At 39.5% G+C, this 18,479-nt stretch overlaps 1 protein-coding gene across 2 annotated transcripts in view; it reads right to left on the bottom strand.

Moving 5' to 3' along the window:
* Positions 1–2,267: 2,267 nt before the first annotated feature.
* The window catches only part of arhgef25b (Rho guanine nucleotide exchange factor (GEF) 25b), a 39,271-nt gene continuing 23,059 nt past the window's right edge, over positions 2,268–18,479 (bottom strand). For both annotated transcript variants that reach the window (XM_024270591.2, XM_024270592.2), the window contains 15 exons: positions 17,016–17,332; positions 16,835–16,930; positions 11,482–11,609; positions 10,074–10,140; positions 9,896–9,999; positions 9,746–9,815; positions 7,948–8,037; positions 7,784–7,876; positions 7,662–7,712; positions 7,520–7,597; positions 6,311–6,502; positions 6,063–6,243; positions 5,796–5,998; positions 5,584–5,718; positions 2,268–3,144 (listed from right to left, as the gene is read on the bottom strand). In XM_024270591.2, the coding sequence (XP_024126359.1) occupies positions 3,040–3,144; positions 5,584–5,718; positions 5,796–5,998; positions 6,063–6,243; positions 6,311–6,502; positions 7,520–7,597; positions 7,662–7,712; positions 7,784–7,876; positions 7,948–8,037; positions 9,746–9,815; positions 9,896–9,999; positions 10,074–10,140; positions 11,482–11,609; positions 16,835–16,930; positions 17,016–17,332 (1,910 nt within the window). In that variant the 3' untranslated portion in view covers positions 2,268–3,039. The remainder of the gene's footprint in view (positions 3,145–5,583; positions 5,719–5,795; positions 5,999–6,062; positions 6,244–6,310; positions 6,503–7,519; positions 7,598–7,661; positions 7,713–7,783; positions 7,877–7,947; positions 8,038–9,745; positions 9,816–9,895; positions 10,000–10,073; positions 10,141–11,481; positions 11,610–16,834; positions 16,931–17,015; positions 17,333–18,479) is intronic.

Here is an 18,479-nt window from a genome sequence, read left to right as displayed (position 1 = left end):
CCATTAACACAGATGATGATCACAACAGCTGGCTCACGAGGCAAGAAGAAGGGTCAGATCTTACTGACATGAACTCTAGGTCAGGACAGCAGTGTGTGTCCATCACTGTGCTGTTGTTACACCACCTGTGTGCACGTAGATGCAGAGTCCCCCCCCCCTGTCCTTCCCGGAGGTCTTGTTCCTGTCCCACCTGTGTAGCATGCGGCCTGCTAGCTGCACTGAAGCGTCCGGAATCTGTGCATGAAGCCACGTCTCGGTGATGACGAGCGCGCAGCAGTCGCGGATGTAGCGGTTTAAAATGTGAAGTTTAAAAATCAAAGCTGGAACAGGAGATGCATTTCCCCACATTCCCACTAGGGGGCGCTTTATACCAGCAGGTTAAAGGTTCAAAGTGGCTTCTTGAAGGCTATTGGAGGCTATTGGGCTGAAAGGGCCAATCACATGAAGAATAAACCTTTTTAACACTAGTTCATTATTGACGAGTCTCAGTTAAAAGCATTTACTTGATTTTTAATATGTGTCATCTTTCTGGGTGTCATGGGTCCCCGGATAAAGTCCAACATGAACAGGAACAGGTGGATGAAAGGCCACGTCTCCAGTATCATTTTTTTTTTTTTCCAGGATCTTTTTGTTCTCAAATTCCAAATTTTTCAATAATTTTCTAGCACGTTTTTAGGATCTTCCTATGTTTTTATTTTCCATTTTGTCTCATAAACCACAGTTGAGAGCTGGATATAAAGTATTACCTCCAATAGTGCAGGTGTAAATGCTGTAAGCTGAACGTGTGCCCATTCCTGGTCCAAGAGAGCTACCGCCCTACCTGTTTTCCAGCTCTCCTGCCACTGCTTGCCGCTAATTATTTCGACCAGGTGTGTTCATTCAATCAGAAGGTGAAGACATCGGACTGAGCTGATCAGCAGCTAGCAGGGCTTGGAGATCTGGATAACAGGCAGGGTGGTAGCTCTCGAGGACCAGGAATGAGCACCTCTGCTAAGCTGAACGTGGCCAGAGCAGTTAGCTGAAAACGCAGAAGCTGAAAACTTGATAAAATATTGGCCAAATGCCAAATTAGCCAAAACACTGGAGATATGTCTAAATTACCCAGAAACAACTAACACAATACTAAAATGTTAGCTTAGCTTCAAATTAGGAAAAACAACTGGAAACATTTCTAAATTAGCAAAAGAAACAGCTAGCATGATGCCTAAGTGTTGACTAAACTCCAAATTAAGCAAAACACGATTCCAAAGGTAATTTATGATCTTATTTATGATCATACGTAGTTTTTTGGGGGCTAATTTTGATCTTAGCTAATATTTTAACAACATGCTAACATTTTTAGGTTAATTCCGCATCTACTGAGGTTTTTTTTTTGGGCTAATTTTGGGCTTAGCTAATAATAACAAGATGCGAACATTTTTGGCTAATTTGACATCTACTGAGTTTTTTTTGGGGGCTATTTTCTTTTTTAACTTAGCTAATATTTTAGCAACATGCTAACATTTTTGGCCAATTTAGCATTTACTGGGGGGTTTTTTGGGGCTAATTTTGAGCTTAGTTTATAATTTAGCAACATGCTAATGTTTTATGCTAATTCGGCATCTACTGAGGCTTTTTGGGCTATTATTGAGTTTAGCTAATATTTAAGCAACATGCCAATGTTTTTGGCTAATTTAACATCTACTGGGGTTTTTTTTTGGGGGGGGGGGCTAATTTGGAGTTTAGCTAATATTTCAACAACATGATAACATTTTTGGCTAATTTGGTATCTACTGAGGTTTTTGGGGCTAATTTGAAGTTTAGCCAATATTTAAAAAAATGCTGATGTTTTTTGCTAATTTGACATCTATTGAGGATTTAGGCTATTTTGGAGTTAAGTTGGAAACATGATACATTTTTTAATTATTTTGGCATTTTCCGAGGGGTTTTTATGATAATTTTGAATTTAGGCAATATTTTAGCAATATAGCAACATGCTAGCTTTTATGTATTGAAATACTTCAGTAAATTTAGCATTTTGGAAATAGCATTAGAATTTTTAGCAAATCTTTTCAACAATTACAGCAAATTACTTTAGCAGCATCAGCAACCACATTAAGAAAAAAACTTTTATTCTAGCATTGTTGAATGTAATGCAACTTTTCTAGTTAAGACTTGTTTTACACGTTTAGCTTACAATGTATATTGCAATCAGAATACAATGTGTGCGTTAAAATTAAAAACAAATCTCTATGAAGCATCAGTGAATTCACACATTCTGATAAAAATTCAGCAGCAAATGTTTGATCTCTGAGGTTTTTTCATTCGTTCTATAACTTAAAGAAACACAAACTGAAGTAATCTACACAAACACTTCAGACGTTTGCTCAAACTCGTCTCCTCAAAGGTTTAATAATAAATACATAACAGAGAGAAAACATTTACTTGGTGGAGGCCTTGTGGGCCAAACAGGCTTTTGAAATGATAGGAAACGTTTTCTGCAGAATGTCGAGCAGAGAAACAAAGAGAAACAGACTCTGGACAGAGAATGATCGTTCCACAGTGGATTCATGACATTTTATGCCTGAACAAACAGAACATCGACTGAAGAGAAAAAAAAAACACTTCTCTTTAAATAGTACACGTTCATGACAGTACAATCCCATAGAAATGATGGACAATGCTTCCTTATCAGACATACTTTGGTGTCATTCACAGAAGTGTTGAACCCAGATAACGCTCACAATGAAAGGGTTAAAAAAACGTTAAATCTGAGGGAGCACGGATGGATCCAGACTCTATCTAGAAGCTACAGCTGTTCAGGGACACAAAGTCAAGATTTATTCTGAGGATTTCACAACAAATTCAATTCGTAAAAATATAACAAACATATCAAATAAGAAGCTTTTCATGAAAAGAATAAGAAACTGAAACATTTGTAATATGAAGCAATAAAACACTGGAGATCTTCAGCATGTATTCATCTCACTGTTTCTGTATATGATAACAGACTCGGCAGCGATGATCTCAGTGCGGGAGCGACACAACACAGTTTATGCCTCATTGATGCTCCGTCTCCTTTAGCTGATCCAAGCTGTGCGGTCGATGAGTCGGATAGGAGGCGGAGTCACAGAACGTGATGGTCTGGAAACTGGCAGACACCCCCTGAGAGGAGAGAACACCCCATTCAGTCCCTGGTTCTGGGAGCTCCCATCCAGGATGTGGATGATCTCAGTGAGGATCTCATGAACCAGAAACCAACCGAGAACAAATGTAACAAAACAGAAAACACTGCAGAAAAAAACATGACATTACTGACAAAATGAACATATCCATAAATTCACAGGCATTCATTTTCCAAGGAAATATTTCTTAAAGTAACAATTCATGGACTAAAACACATTTTTTTCTTACTTGTTGCTTGTTCTTCCTGAAAAAAAAAGTATACTTCTATAGCGCGATCGCCACCTAGTGGCCAAACGGAAACGTCCTCCAGGAGAAGCAGAACAATGTTTCCAATGTTAATGATCTGAACATTTTAGTTAGAACTTCTCCGTTAGAGAATCATGTAACTCTGGATGATATTAACAATCTCAGTATTTCACTGATATATTTTACAGGATGTGAACTGGATCAGATTAAGATAAATATATTCAAAACATACAGTAGATTATATTCATGTATTTCTAAACAAATGTGTATAAATGCGTAAACTCAAAATTGAATTGAATTGTGAGGATCAAAAGAACTGATTGACACTGCAAAAACTGAAACTTAAGAAACTAAGAATACTTTGGTTTTAAGAAAAACTGTTTAATTTTCTGTGTTACAAGAAAAAATAATAGATTAAGAATATTTTTCAGTAGCAAAATCATCTTAGTTTGAAAAACGTGTCTAAGTGACGAGAATTTTTTTTCTTAAAATCAGAATTCTTGATCAGACCTTTTCTTTATAGATTAATTCTGTTTTTTAATGAAACTCTGACTTGATGATTTTTGCCTGTTTCTGACACTCGGAGCTGAGATTCAGAATCAGGTCAGATTCTGCGGTCAGGTGCTGAGATCTAAACATTTCCGACTCTCGGTGGAAGTCTGAGTGTTCCCGATAAAACAGCAGGTCAGTGGGTTTCCATGAACTGTTTGCCTGACTGCCACCGGCTGCACTTCAGCCGGGACGGGCCTGTAAACCCGCACAGAAACAACAACAGGATATCTGACAAAGGCAGACAAAGAGTCATTTCCTGATCATAATAAACGCTCGCGGGGACAGAAGCTGCAGCAGTTTCATCGAGGAAATCAGGAGATTTGTCTGGAAGTTGTGCGGCTGAAATAGAGAAGCTGATCATGTTTATTGATTTTGTTGTTGTTTCTTGTTTAAAGTCAAGTTTAGGGAGAGAAAATAGACTCTGATTTCTGCTTAATTATTGATTCGTGTGCAACTTTGAATTTGTGCGTGTGTAATTCTTGTTTTGTGACTCATTTAATATATTTTGTGCACACAAGTACAAAAATGATTAAGGTAAAAAAAATACAATTTGCACATTAAAATGACAACAGATTGAAACTAACTATGCGTACAAATCTATAAAAAATTACACACAAATCGCTTGTTTCACAAAACCACATTTACAGACAAACCTGACGTGAGACTCTTTTCACGTCTCCAAGATTCGTTCATTAAAATGTTGCTAGAATGCTGGGTCATCAGAGTTTTATTATCAGCGGATTTTCTGGTGAAATTTGTGTAAACTGTATTTTTGTGAATTTTGTGAATGTTTGTACTTATGCACAAAATGTATTGTGTGAGTTACAAATCAAGAATTACTCACGCACATCATGGTGAGTCTATTTTCTCTCCATACAAGTTCGAGATTCTCTTAGAGTCACAGCAGGACTTTTTGTATGGAGCTAAATTGAGGCAAATATTATTTGTAACCCAACTAAAACAAATTGAAATTGATTAAATTTGTTGTCCTAAACTTTTTGCTGTTCTAAAGTAAACTCAATTATTTTCGTCTCCAAATGTTAAATTTTTTAGGTTTCAAAACACAAAATTTAAATTAGAAAAAACTTTTAGCCCCATTGTGGCATGTTGGGGCGGGGCTAACACGAAGGACCAATCAAAATTGATCAGAGTGGTAACTCTGCTTTTTACACGCGTCAGTGAACGCACCGGGACTGAAGTTACCACCCTCATCAATTTTGATTGGTCCTTTGTGTTAGCCCCGCCCCAACACACCACAATGGGGCTAAAGGGTTTTCAGATCCAAAAAAGAGGGGAAAAAAAGAGGAAAAATTTATGGATATTTTAATTTTTTTGGCCAAAAAAAACAATATTTTTTAAAATTTATTTTATTTGGGTTTCAAATAATATTGGCCCCAATTTAGCTCCATACCAAAATAAAAAATCCTGTTCCTCTATGGCACTAAGAGAACCTCGAACTTGTATGGAGAGAAAATAGACTCAGCAAAAAAATAGCAAATTTTTTTTGGACATTCTACTTTTTTTGTGGCTAAAACCCAACATTTTTTTCAATTTATTTTATTTAGGTTTCAAATAATATTTGCCCCAATTTAGCTCCATATTTTCGCAGCCCGGCGTTACCTTCTGGCGGTGATGGCTGCAGGGTGACATGCTACTGCATGAAGCACAGTCCGGCTTCATCTTGGAGCACAGACTGAGCTGCTGGAAGGAGGAAAACGGAGCGGCTCCAAATGTGGCTTCACACTGTTTAGAAGTCTACACACAGGAGAAAGTCAAGACAGGAAACAGGTTTTCATTTATTATAAACTGAAATATGAGGCGAGCCGTCCCACCTTGGAGCTCGGCTGCAGCCGCGGCGAGTGGAGGGAGGGCAGCGAGTTGTTGTAGGACAGCAGGCAGGGCTGGTGAGGTCTGTCCACGGACCCCGAGGAGTGCAGCCGCTGGCCGGACGGCGCCGCAGCCGGAGACTTCATGGTCCTGCCCAGGCTGTTTGACAGGCTTTCCCTGCGCTGGTACTCTATGGGAGACTGGAGGGCTGTGGGGAGCAGAGACTCAGAACACATTCAACCTTCAACCTCGGAGTTTACCGGAGAACCCACCGTTGAGGAAGTTCCTCTGAGTCTCTAAGATCTGGACTACGTCATTGAACCACGCTTGCTGCGTCTCTGGAGACGAGGCGTGCATGATGAAACGGGTCACGCTGCTGTCGGTCCCCCGGGAGGTCAGGACCAGACAGGACGGGTCCTCCTCCGAGGGCTGCTCCACACCCAAACAGCTGACCTACGGAGCAACAAACGGCATGAAGCCACAAACCCAAATTAAGCTCCAGATGGTTTCGATCTGTGACCTTGATGCTGTTTTTAAAGATGAGCCCCGGCAGCAAAAAGCCCTTCTTCTTATCGATGGGCTCGCTGAAGATGACCAGCTGCTCGAACAGGAAGACACGCCTCTCCCTGGCTCTGGACAGGAGGCCGGCTTCCTGCTCGCTGACAGAGAACGTATCCTGCTGGAGCAGCTTCCCCTGAGCCGTGATTTTCCCCTGAAACACCAAACACGCCGTCAAACCGCTGAGTCGTCCTCTCAACAACCAGAGATATTACTGTACATTCACACCTAACGCCATTCGTGCGGCCGGTGTCAATGTTAAGTCAACGGTTCAGGCGCGCTCTGAGGCGATCTAGAGCCCCGTAGTGGGGTTTGAGCGACTAGCGACGAATTGGGCGGCACGGCCAAAACGTAAATATCAGAAGTTTGACAGATCGCTGCGTCGCACCAGCCAATCAGGAACTCAGCTTTGGGCATGTATTGGGCAATATTAATCCAATACGAGCGTGTCTGTCGCGTCGCAGCGCGGCGGTTCTCTGGCTGCAGCCGGACGTCAGCGGAGCTCTTCAACATGCCGGCAGACAGACAGCCGCTGTGGGGAGCGGGAGCAGCCTGCTCAGGTCTCCTGAACCGGGATATTTCACTTATTTTCCTTGAGACAATAATCAAAACAGATAACCAATCCTTCCTCAAAAACTTTAAGCAGATTATCATGCACAGTGAGAAAAGAATACCGTTAACAACAGTTCATTATTCTTTTTAAAGAATAGAAAAGTACTATTGTTTTTAGGATATTTGGCTGGTTTCAAGAAACAGATTCTAGTAGTTAGCATAATGAAAATAATAACCTTCCTAGCAAAATCTAAAATAATAACTTTGGAAATTTTGAGAAAAAATAATCTAGAAATTATATTTATATTAGTCAAAATGAGCTTGATATTAGTAATAAATATATAAAAAAACTAATTTGAAGATATTTGTGGTTCCTATCAGGCTACATATTGTTCTGAAAAGTCTTGATAATTTTTCTTGTCTTAAGCAATATTTATCCTATTTTTGTACATTTTTGTTTTTGCTTTTTAAAGCAGACTTTTTGCAGGTTAATAACATGCCGCCGCGGCGTCAGCTATATATTTTTTGACAGGCGGCGAGCAGCGAACTCGCCGCGTGGCGAAAGAAGTTGTCTCGCGAGCCGCGTTGGGTGTGAATGCACCTTTAGGACTCTGAATACCTCAAATCCTTGGAGTCTCCCCACATTCATCATATCGTTGCACCGCTTTGGCACGAAACACATCACCTCCACCGCATTCTGGAAGGACAAACGGTGAAAAAAACAAAGAAACAATAAAAGACGTTCCCCAGCGAGTTCCTACCTGAAGCTCCTCGACGTCCCGCCCAGCTTTGCTATAATATTTCAAAAAGTCCTGAGAGTAAAAAATGAAAGAGTCAGAACTTTGTTCAGAGAAACCCGTGCAGACATCTGCGTGGGGCGGACCTTCAACAGCAACTGATACTTCATGATCCTCTGCACCGGCTTGATCAGGAGGTCGTTGAGCTGCAGTCGGTGACCCAGCTGCTGCCGGAGATCCTGCACACAGAAACACAGAAGCTTTGAAGGACGGCGCTGGTGACAGAGCGGAGATCACGCCGGGCCCTCACCTCAAAGTAGGTCTCAATGTATTCAGAGACAACGTGTTCCGACTTGGGTTTGTTCTGGCAGTAAACCACGTACATGTGAAGACGTCGCTCCTGCAGGAGGACACACAGCTGTCAATGCTGGAGTCCACGTGTGAGGGCAATGGAGAAAGAAGCAACTTTTCAACTGTTGACACCTTCAACGTAATTCCAGCTGATTCTGAAGGAGAAAAGCGGCTCTGTTGATAGATTTAGCCCATGTGGTCTTTGTTTTATTAATTTCACCCAAATCTTCCTTGTTATCTTTTTGTTATTTAGATGAAAAAAAATTCCAGGCGAACACTTTTATTTTGGTGGTTGCACTACTTCCTGTGTGCTTGTGGCATTCCCAATCAAACAGCAGTATGGAGTTAGATTTCTGTCAAAAGTCCCCCAAGAGGCGGCGTCAAACTCCACACATGTCAACGAAATTTGAAAAACGGTTGTTTTCTAGGACATCCCACTAGGCAGAGGATGTCTATTACATCACACCGCATGTGGAAGCGCAAATGACTTTTGACAACATGCAAAGCATGATGGGAATGGGACACAATCAACAGTGGGAAAGTTTTCTGCTGGAGATCTAAATCATGATATGCAAAAGATCCCAATAGATTAATGTCTATCAGATGCATAATGTATAACTATAGCTTTGAGCTTTTAAATAGCCCTGATTTACACGTCTAATAGATGTATGGAGCTAAATTACGGCCAATGTTTTTTTAAACCCAGATAAAGTAAATTGACAAAATATTGGTGCTTGGCCAAAAAAATGTAAAATGTTCAAAACTATTTGCTATTTTAAAATCAACTTAATTATTTCCAGCTTTAAATTATGTTTTTTAGGTTTTAAAACTCAAATTTTCAATTTCAATTTTTGTTTTTCAGTTTCCATTCTTCAGTTCTTTACGCACAAATCCGATGTGAGACTCTTTTCCTCGTCTCCAAGATTCCTCCATGAGTGATGCATTTACAAGCTGTTTTCTTATCAGCTGCTCTGAATTTAGACTGTGAATGATATCTAGTGGAACTTGTGCTTGTGTAAATTACATTTTGTATTTTTGTGAATTTTGCATTTTTTGTACTTATGCACAAATCGTATTGTGTGACTTACAAGTGAAAAGTTACACACACACACACACCCCCACACACAAATGATGGTGAGTCTATTTTATTTCCATACAAGTTCGAGATTCTCTAAGAATCACAGCAGGACATTTTTTGTACGGAGCTATATTGAGGCAAATATTATCTGTAACTTAAATAAAACAAATTGCTATTTATTAAATTTGTTGTCCAAAACTTTTTGCTCAGTTATTTTCGTCTCCAAGTGTTCAATTTTTTTAGGTTTCAAAACACAAAATTTCAATTTCAAAACTTTTTTGTTTGAAATGTTTTTGAATCTCAAAATTTCTGTTTCAAAACTTTTGGGGCGGGGCTAAGACGAAAGACCAATCAAAATCGATGAGGATGATAACTTCAGTCCCGGTGCGTTCACTGACTCTGAGAACTGTGATAATTATGCTCAGAAAATGTCTGTTTAGTCAGAACTATCAGAGTCTGAAGTCGTCCCATGACGGGTGTAAAAAGCAGAGTTTTATCACATAAAAACGCCGTTCTAGCCCGTTCAAAGCGCCATCTTATGTTAAATACAGACGTCGAAAACGTCCTTTCAGGAAAGGGAGCACATCTGTACGGCAGCTGGTCCTAAACAAGTCGGGTCTGAAACATCTGAACATTCGCCCAGGTGGAAAACAGATCGATCCGAGATCTTCTCACTCACGTGTTTGATGAAGAGCTTGGCCAGGCTGTCCGGGTTATCCACACATCTCTCCAGCTCTCCCAGGAAATATCTGGGGAACGGCACAAAGCAAGGGTCAGACACCGGGATAAACTGAAGATACCGTCTCAGTCTGATCGACATCAGCCTCACTCTTTGTGCCAGTCGTAAATTTGCTGGATGTTTCCAAAGACAATCCTGTCCTTCCCTCTCAGATCCTCTGGGACGCCCTGGCTGGACATCATGCTCATGTAGCCCTACGAACACATGATCAGCACACGGATGATCACCAGCAAAGAACCACGACATCGTCATATGAATATAAACATACCTGCACTATTAATCCCAGATCCTCTACATACAACCTCTCTGTCTCGATGAGCTCCGTCAGAACATATCTGGGTGAAAACATAAAGGAAACAACCAGGAAATAAGAAATAGTTTAAAACCTTTTCTTTCACTGATGCAGTTCAGGCATTTCTTAAAATCCATGTATCCAAAATCTACCAAAATTTAGTGAGAAAATACTAACAAATCCAATCGTTTTTTTCAAATGTATTTTCGAAGTGTTCCCATATGCTGCTTTCAGCCTAAATAATAAAAAAAAGAAACTGTAGTTTTGTAGGACATAGTTTCTGCAGAGCAGAAGGAGTTTATTAGAAACTCCCCTCTGAGTTGAGAGACTGTTAGCAGGAAATCAGCTTGAATGTACTTCCCATCATCCCTCTGTTGTCACTCTCTCCCACTAGCTTACAGCCCTCAACCTAACATTAGCGGGGCAACAAAAACAGTGAGAAATAGTTTTAGCCAGATTCCAGGAAAACAAAGACGTTCATGGATCTATTTCAAGTGGATGCACTTGTGAAACGGAGCAAGGAGTTTGTGGTCTGCTAGTCTGAAAGTCACAAATGTGATATTTTCCAACAGCATGTTTAGTTAATGTTAATGATTCACCACAACTTGAACAAAGAAATACTGAAAAACTCAGTTTTAATCAGAATTTTCTTTATACTGTAAATGTTTCTGTCATGAAAAAAGGCTATAAGAACATGATTAAAAACAACATTTACATTGAAGTGGGTCTATATTGCCTCCATTCCACTGAGCGGTCCAGACCGGACCGGACCGGACCGGACCGGACCGGACCGGAATGGACTGGATATTGGAGTGTTTCCATTACAAAATGGACCCATTAAGCAGGACTGACTGGAACCATTTTTGGTCCCCTGTTGGTCATAGGTCTATAAAAAAATTTAATGGACCCGGGAGGGCGGAGCTTCTTTCATCACACGAACCCACGAACCCTGGTGGAAAGATTTTACCAACAAGCGTCTGACCAGCAACTCAACATCCAAACCCAAAGTTTTGTCCTCTTTCATCTGCCGTCCTCGCCACAATCTTCTTACAAAAAATAATAAATTCTTTACATACAGTAGTCCCCCTTACTTGGTGGGGGGTTGGGGACCGGAGAAATGCCAACCCCCGTTTTCATCTCACCCCTCTTCCGTTTTCGGCTCACCCCTCCCCGGTTTTCATCTCACCCCTCCCCCATTTTCGTCTCACCCCTCCCCCGTTTTCATCTCACCCCTCCCACCTTCCCGTCTCACCCCTCCTCCGTTCCCGTCTCACCCCTCCTCCGTTCCCATCTGACCCCTCCCCCTTTTCAGTCTCACCTCTTCTTGTTAAAGTTCATGTAAAAAGCTAATTTGTCTTTCTTCAGTGTAGACATAAACACTCACAAGCTCTTCTCCAAAGCCACGTTTCTTTCCTCCTCACTGTCCACTGCAGCAGACCCCTGACTGGTCGAGTCTTCAGCTGCTGTCCCGCCGTCGTCTCCTGGTAGAGTGTTAATGCTGGACTTCTGACTCTGAAAACAGCAGAGAAACAGCACTGAGGACACTGGTAACCTCAATGGAAGATGATTGGATGAGTGAACTGTTATGGTCTGTGGGAATCACAGTAAAATGTGCTGAAGAACAGTAAAGACGAGATGAAATCTTCCCTTAAATCTGAACTCATTTAGAATCAGGTCCCAGATTTAACACAATCGAGAGAAAACACAAGAAAAAAAATGTAAAAGCTGACTTTGTCTTTCTAAGCAATCAGAGATTAAATATGATTTTTAGAAAAAGAATTATGATTAAGAAAGTATTGATCAAACAATTTAACGTTCATCAGAATTGACAGATTAAAGCCAAGATTATAAAAAAATATTGGTAAAATTAAAGATTGAATTCTGCATTTGATTTCTTTTGTTGTGGTTAGTTGCTTTTTTGTTTTTTTATTTTTGTTTTTTGTACCTTGTTTTGTTGTGTTTTGATTTTTTGCTTTTATTTGTTTTGTTGTTTATTTTGTTTTGTTATTTTGTTGTGTTTTTTATGTATTTACTTTGTTTTGTATTTTGTCTTGTTGTTTTGTTTTGTTGTGCTTAGTTTTGTTTATTTGTTTTACTTGTTTGGTTTTGTTAATTGTATCTTGCTTTGTTGTGTTTTGTTTTACATTTTGTTAGGTTTTGTATTTTGTTTTGTTGTGCTTTTTTGTTTTGTTTAGTTGTTTTTGGGGTTTTTTTCTTTCTTTATATTTTGTTGTTTTATTTTTTGTGTTTTGTTTTGAATTTTGTCTTGTTGTGTTGTGTTTAGTTTTGTTTTTTTGTTTGTGTTTTGTTTCTTTGTGTTTTTTTTTGTATTTTGATTTGTTGTGTTTAGTTTTGCGTATTTGTTTTGTTTGATTTTTTTGTCTTTTGTGTTTCAGGACGCTGACCTGTGAAATGCTGTTTATGCTACATGTGCAGATGTTATTTGATAAGTCAAAAAAAGATAAGACAATAAAGTCTGAGTGAACATTAAAACTGATCTTTAAAAATGACTGTCTCTGGAAAAATAGAAAATCTTGAGATTGACGGGAAAAACAAAAAAATGTTAATAAAAGACATTTGAATTTTGTTGAATTTTGCATTTGTTCATTTGAATAAAGTGTTTTTGTTTCAAATAGAAACTTTTTTACAGGATAAAGTTCAAAGGATCAAATTAAATTATACGATAACTCAAGTTAGTCTAATTAAAGTTCTATTTATATCGTTCGATGTCAGGAATAAAGTAAAAGCTACAATAGCGAATTTGAATGAAGTCAGTATAATAGCAAATAAAGTTATTTTTACTTTAAGGTTTTAAATAATTATTGTATTTCAGTGAGCTTTAAATGAATATTGAACATATTTTACATTTGAGATTAGAATCTTAAACCGAAGTCGTTTCTAACAATCAGTTTTCACGATCCGACCCAGAAACTTCAACGCCGTGATGTTAAAGCTACGAACATGCGGGACAGACGTCCAACAGCACAGCTGAGATTTCTCCGCTTTTAAAGTCATTTATCAGGTGAGTGACCTGTTATATAACCAACAACACATCTCATCTAAAAGCACAATCAGGTGAATCTGACTGCAATCCCCTTGAAACATTTTAGTTTTGATGCAGTTTTTACCGACAGCATTAATCTCTCTGGAAAACGATGATTGTGTCTATAAATCAGCTGTCTGCACTTTATCTGTTCCGTGATTTACATGAGAGGAATCGAACCTGCAGCTCATCTGAAGCTCGTCTCCTCTTAGTGTCTCCTCCTCTGAGGAACATCTGTAGCATCTGTAACCACTCGGATGTTTCTGGAAGAACCCGCGTGTGACAGTCTGCTCAGACCGCTCGGTATGGAGGAGGATGGAGTTAGTCAAAGTGATAACGGTTCTAAAATCCTTGGAGAGTTATTTTTGTTTTTGTTGTATATTTTGAAGAATAATAGAAAATAACAAATTCTTGAAACGATAATTTGTCCTTTGAACCATGTGACATGGTTGGTTCCACCTGCAGCGGGTTTATCAGTTCAGGAACTAAACACAACTAAAAGTCCACAAAGTTAAATCGGAGTCAGACAGGAAGAGGTCAGTCACGAGCACGGGGTTATGTGAGCAGAGATTATATATCTCAGAGTCCAGATGAGGGTCAGGGCAGGCGGCGAGAAATGACAACAACCACAGACTGCTGACAGCTGACCATGACGACCGCCGGAGTCGGCAGCTCCCCGCTAAGGGCTGCGAAACCAAAACGACCTAAAGAAAACAAAGTCCACAAATCAAGACTACCAAGGTCCAACCCCAAACTAAAATAACAAAACCCAGCAGTGTAAGACTACTGAGGACAGAGAGGGGAAAAGAGAACGAAACAAACAGGAACACACCAACATAAATAGATTTTAAACAGATTACGTCTTTGTGTCTCAGTGCAGTCAAAGGAGAGAGGAACGCTACAGTATATGATATATTATATCATATTATATCATATATTCTTCATTATCAGGACAAATTGAAATGTGTTTCCCCGTGATAATAAAAGAGTAGACGTAGTGTCGGCTGTTTTTAGCTTTCGTACATAACAGGCTTTAAAAAGGAATATTCTATTAGAATATTTGGTTCAAAAAGGATCAAACAAACAAATGTGTTCAAACTGAAACAGACTCTGAGAGCGTAAAGTTGCCGGTTCTTGTGGAAGTTTGTCCTAACGGGCCGAGAAACAGAAAACCTCCATCATTTATCAAGCAGAACTCTGAACTCTGATGTGGACGGATCACTTTAACCTTTTAAAACTCCTCTTATCTCCTCAGGAAAGGTAATGGAACACGGTCCTGTCATCACTGGATCGTCTGTCACTGTTGCCTTTAGGACATGCCCCCCCCACCCCCACCCCCCATCCCTGCTTAGAAACTAACTACTTCCAGATGCTCCTACAGCACTCATGAACCTCACTTTAAAGATTTCTGCTCAGTGCTGGATTGGTGTTTTATTGGACAGAAATACATTTAGACATCCACCAACTGACCAAACGTATTGGCTCACCCATCCAAATGATCAGATTCAGGTGTCCTGATCACCTGTCCTCCCCCCGGACGCCACCACTGGACTCCAGAGCAGTGGAGACGTCGTCTGTTCCATCTGGAAATCTGATGGAGCAAACCCAGACTGCTCTGATGGACCCGTCTGGGTTTGGAGGTTCCAGGAGAACGGGACATTTCAGACTGCACTGGTGGAGGAAGAATGATGGTGTGGGCTTGTTTTTCAGGCCCCTCAGTTCCAGTGAAAGGAACTCTGAATGTTTCAGGATACCAAAACATTTTGGACTGTTCCCTGCTGGGCCGGCCCTGGACACGGGTGACGTGTTTTTATGTTTTCATTTCTTGTCTTCTTTAGTATTTGTGTTTCTTTTTATAACAATTGGCATTTTTTCTACTTCTATTGGGGCTGTATCCAAATAGATCAACAGAAAGTCTAATAGAAGGACAAAATGTAAATGGCGTATACTTGTATGGCGCTTCCTACCCTCCCTCGAGGGCCCAAAGCGCTTCACAGTCACAGACCCATTCACACACTGGTGGTGGCTCCGACCGCCCTGCCACTACACCACGGCCGCCCCGTGGCAAAGTGTGGCATTAGAACAACCGTAGCGATGATCTGTAGAGTCTTACCCAGACTATGGACGGTCTATCTACCATATTGAACCAAACTGAACCAATAATATAATAAAATCTGGGGAATCAGTGCTGTGAGTTTACTACAGCGGTCTTCAACCTGCGGCTCCGGAGCCACATGAGGCTCTTTTATCCCTCTATTGTAGCTCTTTAGCTTTAATAAAAAATGCTAACATTTGAATGTGTAATAGATTAATTATTCAACTTTTGTCAATTCAGCTCAGATTTTTAACATGTCAAATAAATAAGCAAAACGTTTAATTTACTGTCAGAAATTCTGTAGAAATTTTCTTTTTAATTTATAGTTTGTCAAATAAAAGACTAAAAATGTTTTTTTTTGGTAAATTACACAAAAGTGGTTAAAGCTTTGAACAAATGTAGTTTAAAATGATTTACAGTTGTGTGTTTTCAATAAAAGTTCAGGTAATTCTAAATGTTTTGAGTTTTTTCTTTTTTTCAATATATAGACTACTAAAATATAATCTTTTATATCTGAGATTAAAACAGAAAAAATGATGGTAGCACACAAAAATCGAAATGATAAAAACATGTTTGACCGTTTTACACTTTTAATCTGTGAAGCTGCTGCAGCAGAACGACCTTCATGACACAGAGCGGCTTTTATTTTGAAAGGTCCTAGTGTGTGCTGCTGTTCAAAGTAAAAGAAGTTACAACTGTTATATATAAAGATATAGACACTGTTGTAATTTAATCATTGTAATATTCAGGTTACATTTATAAATAAATGTTACATTTTAAAAAAAGGCATAATGTGCATTTTTTTAACGATAAAGTGAAACTTTGAGATTCTCGTTGGGTTCTGGTCTGTAAGAAACTAGATTAAATGTCTCTTTTAGGGTTAAAGGTTGCAGACCTTTGGTTTAGTGTATGATTGGTTGGTGAAACTCATTTTAAAACACTCATTTCCTGAAAAAAAAAATAGAATTCTTCACGTGTTTCTAATGTTCTGAAATAGTGTTTTGTAGGTTTCATGAGATGGACTACAAGTTTCACCTCAATATAACCAATTTTTATTATTCATTTATTTATCTATTTACTTATTTTCTTTTTTTTAATTATGTCTTTCAGCTCGATGGGTAATTATTTAAATAAAGTTGAAACAGTTACTTTTTTCCTTCAAATAAGATGCACTTTATAGTGAACAATTTACAATAGTTTGCTGTTCTAGAGTCTCAGAGGTTTGGAGTAAAGATGTTTAATACTTAAAATCTGTGTCCACAAACACTTCACAACTAAAACGGATCTGATCAGAACCAGAACATCACTGTGAACTGTAACATGAAGCAACTAAGTAGAGGTGGGGTTTTATGATGTCGCTTCTTCACACTCCTTTTCAACCAATCAATCCAACTCTATTTGACTTTAGTTAATAATTACAATATTTAATGAATCAAATGTGACATAATTGTGTTTTTGTTTGTTTGTTTTCTATTTTCTAATCAATGCATTTCATTGTTTCTGTGATGAGTTTGAAATATTTGTGTGTTTTGTTGTGTATTTTTCACAATCTATGCATTAAATAAACCAAACCCATCACTAAAATAAAAAGCAGTTTACTAGAGTCTGCGAGTCTCTGCTTTGCTGCCGTTCACATAAGCAGTTCTGATGGGCCAGCGGGGAAAGTGTCGGGTCCAGAGGACCGTTTCTCCACTCCTGCGCACAAAAATAAACAGTCATTATGTCAACAAGAATATGAAGAGTGTGACGTAGAACCTCCTCGCCTGTCAGGAGATCTCACCATGCTTCCAGCCGTCAGAGAGGACGGGGGGTCCTGCGTTTTCAGAGAACTTTGCCGGCTCTCGCTGTGCGGAAACAGCAGCTCTGACGGCGGCTTCTCCTCCGACCTGAAGATCTGCTTGTCCGCTTCACTCCGGGCTCCAGAGCTCAGCTTCCGGACCGGGTTGGAAAGCCACTTCTTCAAGGTGCTCACAGGGTGGCGTGTTCCGCCGAAGGAGGAGTGCGAGCAGGGGCTGGTGCTGCCGGACGCTTGCTGAGGCGGAGACGCCACCGACGGGCTGATGCTGCCGTCACTGTCGGCCACGGAGTACGACTCTGCTGCAGAGGGAGGAGAGCAAGTGATGATGAGGTCACTGCTGCACAAAAATGTCCAATTTCCTGCTTTAGGTCCCAAATATGATTCTAGTGACGAGAGTTACTGAACATCCTGGTTCTGAAACTCCAAATACAAGAATGTGAAATAACTCGGACTCGATTAAAAAAAATGAACTAATTAATCTCAAATCTGGAAAAAATTAATCGTGATTAATCGCCTTTTTTATTAAAGTATTTTTCACCCATTTATTATCTGCAATAGAAAATTACAACAAAATTGTACATTTATTACGTTTATTTTTAACCCTTTAAGGGTCTAAAAGTCATTTTTTGTCCATATTTGAATTTTCTGTTCCTTTGAAAGAATACCTGTTTGCTTATTTGCTCTCATTTTAATCCGCACAACCTCTCCTATGTGACACTACCTTTATTTAAACCCTTATATTCACACACAAGACATAAAATCATGCAAAAAGAGAAAATTCCATCTAGAAAATGGGATTATTTTACTGTTGAAACCCCAAAATGTTTAACAAACTGTTTTTACAACATAGAATGAAAGTTTTTGGTGTAATTTTATCAAAACAACAAGAATACAATTTCTCAACAAACTAATCAACATGTTTTTGAATGAAAATACAAAAAACTCCAGGAGTAAGAACAAAGAATAACATTTTCTCACTGATGTCTATTTGACATTTTTCCTGAAATTCAGATTTTTTTCAAAACATTTTCTTTAGTGTGTTTGTAAAAAATAATAAAACATTTTTTTGTGGGAGAAGTTTGATCCAGCTGGATTTCAGGTCGGCTGCTCACAGGTGGGGGCGTGTCTGTCCGCTCTGAACTGCTCACTTCCTGTAACGTCGGTGGGCGGGACTTTCACCGAGAACCGCAGAGTCTCCTCATCTTCTAGACAACACCGGTGCTCGTTATTGTGGAAAAATAAAATAATGGTCACTTTCCTCGATGGATTTCTCATAGCAGTCCTCCCCGTTTGGCTCCGCCCCCCATAGCGGGTGCTGCTGCATTACAGCCATCTGACTGAGAAATGAAATAAAAGATCGCTTTTGTCCAAAAACTACAAATCCATCCATCCATTTTCTTGACCGCTTCTTCCCTTTCAGGGTCGCGGGGTGCCGGAGCCTATCCC

This window comes from Oryzias melastigma, linkage group LG5, assembly GCF_002922805.2.
Source record: "Oryzias melastigma strain HK-1 linkage group LG5, ASM292280v2, whole genome shotgun sequence".
NCBI lineage: Eukaryota > Metazoa > Chordata > Actinopteri > Beloniformes > Adrianichthyidae > Oryzias > Oryzias melastigma.
The sequence above is the reverse complement of the archived record's forward strand: the minus strand, read 5'-3'. Positions and strand labels throughout refer to the sequence as shown.